Source organism: Vigna umbellata, chromosome 3, assembly GCF_029865625.1.
Source record: "Vigna umbellata cultivar VRB3 chromosome 3, Vumbellata_1.0, whole genome shotgun sequence".
In the NCBI taxonomy this organism is placed as follows: domain Eukaryota; kingdom Viridiplantae; phylum Streptophyta; class Magnoliopsida; order Fabales; family Fabaceae; genus Vigna; species Vigna umbellata.
Window position 1 is genome coordinate 29,733,444 of NC_142167.1, and position 11,443 is coordinate 29,744,886.

Below are 11,443 nucleotides of genomic sequence, written 5' to 3' on the forward strand. Positions count from 1 at the left end.
AATGATATGGGAAGAAGCCAACCTTTGTCAAACCTACAAATTGGATTAGCGTTAAAATATGTGCTATCTTTTATTCCCTCCGTTACATTTATTTAGATGACTAAAAATGCAGTTATCATGGAAGGGAGGAAGTGTATAACTAGGACTAGGAATGTACACTAGTACAGTCAAAGAAAATGACATCGATTATTTTTGTCCATAGGCAGCAGTTCCTCAATCGAGGCATATATTGACGAGGTAAAAAGTCTTCCTCTTATGCCTCGGTTGTGAACCGAGTTAGTATCTTGTCCTCTACTGCCTCCGTTGGGACCTGAACCGAGGCAGTAGAGTGATTTTTACTTTTTTTTTTCCTGGTCACACCTTGTGGAGCATGGGGAAGTAGAAGTGCGTGCAAAGAGTGGTTACAGAGTGATTCAAAAACATTGGAAATTTATTATGAATTCGACCTCTTAAATTGTTCTATTTCTTTGCAAAAGCTGTGAAGAAAGCAAACAATTTATCTCTGGGAGGCAGGCCCTCTTTGATGACAGGGTGATTCACAAACTCTTGGCTCCATATATATAACTTCGGAAATTTCTCAAGGGTAAGCAATTTCAACCCTGCAATTTCCTACAATATTTCAACCCAATATCCAATGAAATTGGCAGCAATATCTACCAATCATATGCTCTCTCCTCCAAAGAACTTCTTCTCCTTTAGTGCTTCCTGTAGGATCTCCAAAGCTTTCATGGCTTCCTCCGTTACCTTCTCGCCCCTTCTCATCACTCTAGCACACATTCCATATTGCAGGCAAAATCTACAAAAATAAAAATGAATGATGAGTTTTGAAATTGAAGATAGTGTTAGAAATATAAGGTAAAACACACCTTATCGTTAAGGTCTTAGCCCAAAAACGTGCCAAGGCTCTGTCATAAGGGTGTTAAGGCAAGAGGGGGTTATTATTCCAAGTCTCATCGATGTATTCAACAATAAGAAGCGACTCAGCTAAAGGGTATCCCTTGTGGATGAGAACAGGACTCCCTTCAGCTTCAGAGCAAGCTCAACCCTGTTGCTAAATGGGCTTGCCCACTTCCCCAAATCACCAAAAATCATTAATCTCATGAGAGCACAGAGAACCCAAAAATCCCCAAACGAAACCCTCGTTGCCAAACGCAGAATCCCTCGTCATGGCACCGCCATACGTACCATCACCTTGCCCTTGTCGCTCCATCGTCGCGCCTTTACTGTGCTAAGGACGATCCCCTACGAAGGTTTGAACTGAGGTCATATTGTCTATATGTCTCGGTTCCCCTTAAACCGGGTCAGAAAGGTTAACTTAAACTACGAAAATGCCACCGTTTTCTTATAGAATTCGGTTCCGCCTCAACCGAAGCCTGTTGTGCGATTTCAAATCCAGTTTTTTTACTAGTAAAAGTGAACTAAGAACTTATATATGGCAAGTAATTTACCATTTTTGTGTTGTCATGTCGTTGTAAACCCAGAATGGTGCAAATGTGGAAAGTACAATAAAATCAATGGAGGTGATAGGAATCTGCAATATAAAAACCCAACCTTAGCACCTAAAAGTTCCAATTTTATGAAAAATGGACACTGTAAATCATGAACATGAAGTCTAAGAACTGCATTCTAATGTAGTCATGTTCTTGGCCAAGAAGACCAGCAATTGTTGAATTTACGTTAGCATTTCATTTAGCAAAGATCACGATATTAAAATTAAAAAAAGTCTATGACATTGGTAATGCTTATATAATGAATACGATGAATAGTTACTTGTTGTAATGCTGAGTATGAACTTACAAATTTACTTTCCCTGAAGTACTAGTAAAATTCTTTCCACACATCTTGCCAAGCTAAACCAGCATAAATTATAATGGCTACCCTTGCAACAAGTGATATCTGATGTGAGAGTACGATAAGTTACATCCTTCAATACAATAAATTAAAATAAGAGACTATGAGATTATGCTATACATTTGTCAATAGGGCTATTCCCATGGATCTTTCATAATAGGTGCATGCTGACAAACATGTCTAGGAAGAAAGTTTTACAACGATGATCGATAGAGATCCTTTTGAAAACTATTCCAACCCATCATGGTTGTTCAATTTCATCATGATCATATGCTTCTTTTATTGATCAGGTAAGTTTAAGAATGAGAATGGGAAGAGGAATCCAAAAAGTTAAAAATAGATTGATTTCATGAAACAGTAAGACTAAAAGCAGTTGAATATGAAAACCTTCCAAATATATTTTTCTTTCACTGCTCCAATGTATACAGCAGGTTGTGTGTGTTTGTTACTGACATACAACTATGATGTTTTTATATAAATACATAGACTTGATATTTTTTGGTATATATTTAAATTTAGTTCTATATGTATAACTTGTTAAATTAATGAGTGTTATATCCATTTATGGATAATTTCATCAATTATAGATAAATAAATACATGTAAACAATTGTGATCGAAAAAATATATATGAATGTTTAAATTATAAATGAGTAGAAAAATAAATTAATATTAATAATTTTGAAATTTATGGTACATTATGCAAGTTTTGAAACACATGACAGTTTATGAAAATTTTAAAAATCATGATAATCTACATATAGGCATTGAAACCCATGGTATTTTAGAGAGGTTTCAAAGCTCACGATAGTTAATAAGAATTTTTAACCATTAAATACCATTATAGGCAAGTTATAATAACTTATTAATAGATTAATTTTTTATAATATAATTACGTTCTTAATCCTGAATAATTTATTTATACAGGTGGATAATTTATTCATCTATAACTCTCTACATAATTTCTTTTAGTTAAATTAAATTATGTATGGATGTAAATAAACCCATAAGAAACAATAAAAATATTATTCCGTATCATGGCTCCATATATTATAAAAATCATTGATTTATTAAAATCCATATACGAATTAAATTATCAACAATTTATTAATGATCAAAAATTCATCTATAAAATGTTTGTGGGTAAATATTTTTCGGCTTAATACCTGTTTTTGTCCCTCTTTATAAGGGAAATGTTCAATTTCGTCCTACCTTTTTCAAAATGTTCAATGTGGTCCCACTTTGTGAAAAAAGTGTCCAAGTTAATCCTTTTTGGTCACGGCGTTAAATATTTAACGATCCTGTGCAACGTGGCTGTTTACCTTCATGACGTGGCAGTGAAAGTGTTTTTCATTAAAGTTGACGTGGCAGGAAGTGATTAAAAAATTGTGCTCCGGCCCCAATCTCATCTTCTTCCTTCCCCTCCTTTCATCTTCTCGTTTTCACCATTGACGCCGAATCTGTGAGTCCTAAATTCCCATTCCTCTCCCTTTCGATTAATGACACAATCACGTTGGACCAAGCTTTGAAATTTTCCTCTTTCATTTTTCTGTCGCTTTTATTTTTTGAACTGTATTGCGACCTTTGTTGCTACAATAGGGTAATTTTGAATTCCAATCTCAATTTCTAAATATTCTGAATTTTTTCTGTTTTCTTTTTAGGTTTGGGATTTTGGGGTTCTGAAGTTTCTGCGTCTAATAGGTATTCAAAATCGTGAGAGTGAAAGTGGGGGTCTGTGGTTCCGTAGGTACTGCCCAAACGTGTTCCAGTCGCGTCGCTTTTGGTTCTCGTAACGGCTCAGAGTAGTGGGGGAGGAGGAAGGTGGTGATGACGAAGATGAAGGTGGTGGTGGTGATGTGAAATTGGAGGTGTTACCTGCTGAGAGGAAAATTTAACGATCCTGTGCAACGGCGTTAAATATATTTTTATAGATTCTATGAATCATGAATATACTTTCATAGTGATGTATGAACTTCCCTGTATGGATTTATACCAAAGAGGGTTTGATTTCTAACAAGTATGTCCACTTACATCTATATCTCTGCCTTTGAATGTGGAAGAAAGTGACGATGAGTTTGATATTGAGGAAATCAAACTTTTTGCAGCACATAGATGTGTTGTTGAGAAACCAATTACCAAACATAATTGGTTGAACAGAGAATGAATGACACGAGTTAGCAAGACTCAATCAAATCACTATATTCACAATTTCACACCAACCACTGAGAAACTTTCCAAAAGCCATTTCATACTATTTGAATTTCAAATGTGGTTGGCAGCGTACCAACTTACCCTCCCAGACTCATAAATATAAAACCCTGGAACCTGGACTCCTTTTCTTGTCTCACTGCCCTTCTCTTCTTGTCACACTTCAAAATATGCCTTTCTTTTCCATTTGTTTCCATTCTCACAATTTAATGTGCCCCCTCCTATTTTTTCCTGAGTCGTTGGCAAAGTAAATGCCACCATATTTAAGGCTCTGCATCTCTCTGTTTCTCTCTCTCTCTCTCTTCCATTATATTTTAAGAATCTCACAGGACACTCTTTACTTACTTCAAAGGAACATGCTTTCTTCATCAAACTTTCCAAGTATTATGCTTTCTGGTTATGATATACTGCAGTCACCATAAGGGGTTAATAAAATAACTAAAGCCATAAAATAATGTATTTAACAAAGGTCGCAATACAGTTCAAAAAATAAAAGCGACAGAAAAATGAAAGAGGAAAATTTCAAAGCTTGGTCCAACATGATTGTGTCATTAATCGAAAGGGAGAGGAATGGGAATTTAGGACTCACAGATTCGGCGTCAATGGTGAAAACGAGAAGATGAAAGGAGGGGAAGGAAGAAGATGAGATTGGGGCCGGAGCACAATTTTTTAATCACTTCCTGCCACGTCAACTTTAATGAAAAACACTTTCACTGCCACGTCATGAAGGTAAACAGCCACGTTGCACAGGATCGTTAAATATTTAACGCCGTGACCAAAAAGGATTAACTTGGACACTTTTTTCACAAAGTGGGACCACATTGAACATTTTGAAAAAGGTAGGACGAAATTGAACATTTCCCTTATAAAGAGGGACAAAAACAGGTATTAAGCCATATTTTTCTATCAATTGAAATAATCTACCAACACTACTACAAGTCTAGTCTTCCTTTATCAACCATTATTCCTATGGATCTTTTTATTACATTTTACCACAAACTGAGTTAGAACATGAAACACAAAAAAACAATCAAATAGTATATAAAGTAGTCACATTACATATCCTATACCTATACTACAATGTGCAACTGAGAGAATTAGAAAGTATTCTTCATATTCCAAGACTATCATTGAAATCTTGTTACCATTATTGTGTCACATCACTCTTCAAACAAAAGTAATATTTATCCTCTCTCGTTATAGAAGAAAACGATATTTGTGATTATCCAAGTTCAGAAAAAATTGTTGAATGATAGATTCGAGAAGAGTTTGTTGTATAAGTGGTTTTAATACGTTATATAAAGTAGTAAAATATAGGTTAAACCCATTCAGAGGTTTCATTTTGTGGAGTTGTCCTAGCTACATTCCCATTTTTTAAGTTTTGCTAATTAAGCCTTTAATATTGAAAAATTGAATCAATTGGGTCCTTATCGTTAAATCAACTTAATCGGGTTAAGTTTTTTCTTACTTATGAGGGTAACGGCAGAGGTTCAATTGAGTCAATTTTTCAATAAAAAAGGACCAAATTGGCAAAAATGAAAAGACAGGATATAACTCGAACAACCCACAAAAATAGGAACCTAGTTTAACCTAAAATATATAACGTTTGATTTGATAACAGAGTTATGGCAATTATGATCGAATTGTAATATTTGAAATTCTTTCCACCAGAGTAAGAAAAACAACTTATTCATAGTAAATTTGCGTTCATATATATAGATTATAATTCATTAACATTTTAAGTAAGTGATTCTAAATTTTTTATGCTTACCTATCCTTTATTTCTTATTTTTATTTTGTCGTTTCTTGCAATAATTTGGTGTTTCTAATTTTATGTAAACCTGTACAAGAATTCCAAAATTAAGGATTTATTTTATAAAAGAAAACAAAATTTTGTCTGAAAGCCCTAATTCCATACCAATTACGAATTTTATCTTGGCCAGGAACGACGAACTTAAGGTTGGGGAAAGGACCCTTGCTTTTTTGTTGCAAAAGTGAAGTTTGATTCTTCAACTAAAATTCACACCCATTCATCTTGACAAACCACAAATAATCAGTCTATCAATTGATTGTTTTTGAAAACTTATCAATTGTGCGACTAAATGAATGAAGCTTTTATAATCTTTATAATTTTCAAATGTAATTAACTTACTTTTAGAACTTCCTCCATAAATGAAATAAATGTTGTGAATACTATTATATATAATAAATTGAAGTCTAAAACGTTTATTCATATGGACTACTGTGATGAAGAAAAACATAAAAAAAATACTAAAAATAAAAGTTGATTTAATTATTCTAAAATATTGGTAGTTTTAATGTTTGTTTCATAGTTTTGTTTTTTAAAAAGTATAGTGAGCTGAAGAAAAAAAAAATTTCTTGATCTTGATTTCTAAAGAATATAAATTATTGGGAGTAAAGAAAAATGTTTCATTTGAAGACTATGAGAGTTTTTATTTTTACATAAACATTAATAATGAAGTTAATATTTTGAGTTTGAATTTCTTGATAATATTGTTAAGATTAATCACTTTATTTAAGTATAATTCGTTTTGGCACATAAAATTTATGATAATTTTATTTTTAACAGAGGTTTTTGGAAAAAGAATGCATATTTAAACTAATTTTGACCCTACTAAATAATATTAAATTATTGATTGTACTGAAACCTTCACAAAATGCATTTACCATTAATAAATAAAAGAGATTCACTTTTTTGTGTACATATTTTTTTCTAGTTTTACTCTTTTAAATTTAGGGTTAAATATGTTTTTGGTCCCTTAACTTTCAGCGAAAATTGGAATTAGTCCCTCTTCAAAACTTTGGACTAATTTAGTCCCCAAACTCTAAAAATGTGTGAATTTAGTCCTTTTAACCAAATTTTGTTAACTTTATTTGATGTTTCAAGTGCGTTTCATGATAGCATTTGAGTTGTTTACACTGTTTGACACATTTTTGCTTCAACGTTCACTGATAAATGCGTTTGAAACATCAAATAAAGTTAACAAAATTTGGTTAAAAGGACTAAATTCACATATTTTTAAAGTTTGGGGACTAAATTAGTCCAAAGTTTTGAAGAGGGACTAATTCCAATTTTCGCTGAAAGTTAAGGGACCAAAAACATATTTAACCCTTAAATTTAAATAGTTATTTATAATAAAAAAAATCGTTTTATATTTATACTTTTTTAATAACTAGTTTTCAAAATTAAAATAATTATTTATAATAAAAAAATTATTTACACACTAAAATTATAAAAATGATTGTTTTATAATTACTATTTGTTGGGATAAACTTAAATTTTAGGATTTTATTAATAATTTTGTTTAAATATTATTTTATTAGTTTTTGGGTATAGTAATATTTAGTTTGATTTGATAGAGATAAAATAGGCATATGTAATTATGATTTCCGATTTATCTAGGTACAATATTATTTTATGATAGATTAAACATATTTTATTTTTAAATAATTGATATTTTATTTTTATTTCCCATAATATTGTAAGTGTTATATGGCTATTTAAAGTCTTTCAATTATGAGTAAGACTCAATTTTAGAAAAATATCAGAGTATATTGTGAGATTTTCTTATCACTATTTTGTAAAAATTATTTTATAGTTTAATAAAATTTTTGCTGTAGTAAAAAAAATGTGAAAGTGAACGCAGGTAACACATGTAAATTTGCTAATATTAAAATAATGATACTTTTATGCACATGTGATTTTGCTAACATTAAATAATAATATTTTGGATATTTATGAATATAAAAGATTGCAGTGGAATTTTCTATATTTTAATTTATGTTTTTATTTATGAATAATATTATTTATATTATTATTCATGGATGTTTTTATGTATACGTTGTAGTTGTGCTTCTACTAGAAAATATAATTTTATTCTAGGTCAAAAAAGTATATAATCAATCAAATTTATGAATGATATATGAACATATGAAAGGATTGGGTTCGCGAAAGGGATGAATATTTGTGCTTACATATTACGAACATCAGTAGGATTTCTGATTTAAGGATTGTTCGTTGAGAATGATACTGCTCCTTTTTATAAGAAATCCAAATGAAAAAGTACAAAGCTGTTTCACCATTTCTCTATTCTCCTCTTGCATCTTCGTTAATCTCGTCGAGAATCACTATTAACGCCACTATGAAAGCATAATCAATGTTCGGATAAACCGTCACCATGAAATGGTCTTTTCCAATCAAAATACTCTGAACTGTGTGCTTTTTATGCATCTGTAATACCATTCCAACAAAACATTTTCAGTTACCAATATGATTAAATAGCATTGAAATAAATTAGTTTATGTGAAACTAATTAATAAAATCTACCTCCGATTACTGATAAGTCTCTAATGTTTGGATACAAGTTTAAAACAATTTTAAAAAAATTATAAAGATTAAAGAAACAGTTTTCTATAATAAAAAAAAAGGTCATCTTTAAACTTGAGATGAAAAACACATATATATCTTGTTCGAGAAAAAAAAAATTATCGTGGGGGAGAAAAATGTGTTTAAAAGAATATGGATTTGGCTATTTAATGAGGAAAGTTTTACCTGGGCAATGATGTTGTTAGATTCACCAGCATAAACAACGCAAGATCGTTCAAACCAGCTACCTTTGACCTTAAAGTCACAAATATCTTCTCTTGTGTTATTAGCCATAAACACATCCAATTTCGTCTTAAGCTGAATAAAGGACGATCGCTTCAGAGAAAATATTAGATCTTTGGCGTCTGTGCTTTCCCCTCTGAAAGCTTGCCACCGATCATGTGCTGTCATCATCTGCATCAACAACACCATTTTTCACCAACTTTTATAATTGGATAAACCCACTTAAACAACAAACTATATTTTTATAACCTTATTTAACCATCCTATTCATTCATTCACCTTGCCAAAATCACCGTAACAATTTCACCTTACTAGCATACGACATATTTATTCTAATTTTTTAATCATATTTAATATTTAGAATTTGCTTTATATAATATATTAAATGACATGTACTGTCTTTCTTTTTAAAAACTACTTTTTAAAACATAATAAAGCCTATATCAAAGAAGAGTGTGTGTGATTAATTTTCACTAACTTTAACCTCATAATCGAAACGAATATGTGATGTGTTTGTAGGGAGTAGGAGAAAAGAAGAATGAAAAACCTTGCGGCGGAGGGTGACGAGTGGGTGGCCGGCGGCGTCGAGGAGGACGCGGCGGTCATGGAGGCTCATGATAGAGCCCTTGACTTTGAAGACCAGGTTGCCGTTGACGTCGGTGACCACGAAGTTGCCGTCGGCGATGGTCATCACCTTCTTCACCACCGCCAGATCCACGGGGTACGGAGCGCAGAACTGGGGCCCGATCACGGTGGTTGGAACCGCCGGCATCGGAACGGAGGTGGTGGGCTGCGGTGGATAATGAGGGTTTGGGTATGCCATGTAGAAGGATCACACTCAAACAAACAAGTAATAACAAATTATGTAATTATTGTCTTCAAATCGAAAGTACTGTTTTTCGAATTTTGAATGAACGTGAGTTTCTTATATAGAAGACACATTATTGATGACGAGGATCTAGCATGAAGTTGGATATGTCTTTTCTTAATAATTTTTCAAAATTGTCCACTATTGAAAGATGTCACATCACATATGCACTTTTCATAATTAAATAAAAGGTTTAGGGTTAAATAACCGATTGGAAGTTTAGGGTTTGGACTATTCTCGTTAATAAATATTCTATTTGTTTTCTTAATTAGGTAAAACATCATGAAATATTAAGTATATTCACCAATTGTGGAGCGCGATTAATGCATACGGAGGCATTTATTATAAATAAACACGAATCTAAGTGTTTAAATTTCAAAGGAGAAGCTAGAAATTAAATATTAAGATAATGGTATAGTTAGCTATTTTGAAGACATTCCATCTTATTTTTAAAATTTTATCCTTAATCTATGTATAAATTAGTTTAAATCTATATGGAAAAAAACTCGTTATTTTTTAAATTATACGCGTTAGTGTTAGCGTGTTGCGTTTTCTTACTATTATTCTTGGTTGCTTAATTGAATGTTTATCATATACGATGCGATTGATTCCAATTACGTGGCTCACTCCAAATTTTCATGCGAAAATGCAATTTAATTAAAAAAAATTCAAAACACGAATTAAAGTTATTTCATCAAATAAATTTTGTTTCTAATAATCCATTTTAGATTTCTGCTTGTAGTTTTTAGATTTTTATTTGACTGGTCAAGGTTTTATTATTGTGTAATTTGAGTTGTTAATCTATGATATGACGTTAATTGTACTGTTCCCTGTTGATTATAATCGATGAATAATATTTTTATTTTTATTTTTCGAATATAAGATGAAATTTTGGTCATATTTATCCAATAAAATAGATTATTGTAATAGTTTTGGCATTTTACAATAACGGAAGCATAATTTATTCGTTGAACTACATTATTTGTGTTGACTGACTTTTCGTTTTTTAAAATTTTAATTTTTTTAAGCTCAAAAGATATATTCATTAGAGTTTGAGTCAATAACCAATTATATTTTGGTAATATTATCAAAAAAGTCTTCAGGGGTATTTTTCTTTGGCGAATTTTCCACACTCTTTTGCGAAAATAACAAGAAATAATATTTGTTTTCACATTTCTACTTCCTCGTTTTTCTCCTGCTATTTCCTACCTACTTAGCTACTTATCCAATTAATCATATCAATGTAATTTACTAGGATAAATCTAGATAAAAGCAAAATTTACTCTAAACTTTGTTTAACTTAAAACTAATAACTTTTTCTTCAATTTCAATTGAGTTTAATTTGGTTTAATTTTCTTTTTAAATTTTAAACACACATTTAAATCATCCAGGGTCATACACATAGTATATCTAAATAAAATACAACTAAATTTTAAACACACACACAAAAATTTCATAAATTTTATTTTCAATTTTTTTTATTTTCAATTTTTTTCACTTCCACGTTTAAATTACTTTAAAATAACAACACAAATTTTATCTTCAAATGTATTTAAATTCGTTAACTCAAATTCATTTACATATTAAGTTAAAAAAAAAACTTACATAAAAATGAGTATATCTTTATCTTAACCTATTTAATTCACAACTTAAAATGAGTTCGTTCCACAAATTGATTGAGGGTCAGTTCGTTTAAAAAAAAATCATAGCTCAAAATTTTTTATGACATTTTTATTTTATTAAAAAAATATATTTATATTATAATTTATTTATTAAATTAGAATATTTAAAATTTAAAATTAAATTTATTTATGTACTTATTTTTTGAAATAATTATTTTCAAATTAAATTTTTAATCACTTTTATTTTTTAAAATTAAATAAAAAT

General features: G+C 30.7%; 1 protein-coding gene and 1 pseudogene across 1 annotated transcript; both read right to left on the reverse strand.

Moving 5' to 3' along the window:
* Window positions 1-355: 355 nt before the first annotated feature.
* On the reverse strand, window positions 356-1,092 carry LOC124846798 (putative glutathione S-transferase; annotated as a pseudogene).
* A 6,932-nt stretch (window positions 1,093-8,024) lies between these two features.
* LOC124846799 (protein LURP-one-related 10-like) lies at window positions 8,025-9,593 on the reverse strand. Its single transcript, XM_047324151.2, has 3 exons — window positions 9,236-9,593; window positions 8,632-8,859; window positions 8,025-8,310 (listed from the first exon to the last, which is right to left on the reverse strand). The coding sequence occupies exons 1-3, from the start codon at window positions 9,509-9,511 to the stop codon at window positions 8,167-8,169; spliced, it is 648 nt and encodes a 215-aa protein (XP_047180107.1). The 5' UTR covers window positions 9,512-9,593; the 3' UTR covers window positions 8,025-8,166.
* Window positions 9,594-11,443: the final 1,850 nt, after the last annotated feature.

Bases quoted from the DNA above. Each gene is read 5' to 3' on its own strand.
- LOC124846799 (XM_047324151.2), bottom strand. From the start codon at position 9,511: ATGGCATACCCAAACCCTCATTATCCACCGCAGCCCACCACCTCCGTT. The intron at 8,860-9,235 runs GTTTTTCATTCT...TTGTTGATGCAG, and splicing joins TCGTCACCCTCCGCCGCAAG to ATGATGACAGCACATGATCG. The intron at 8,311-8,631 runs GTAAAACTTTCC...ATGGTATTACAG, and splicing joins CTAACAACATCATTGCCCAG to ATGCATAAAAAGCACACAGT.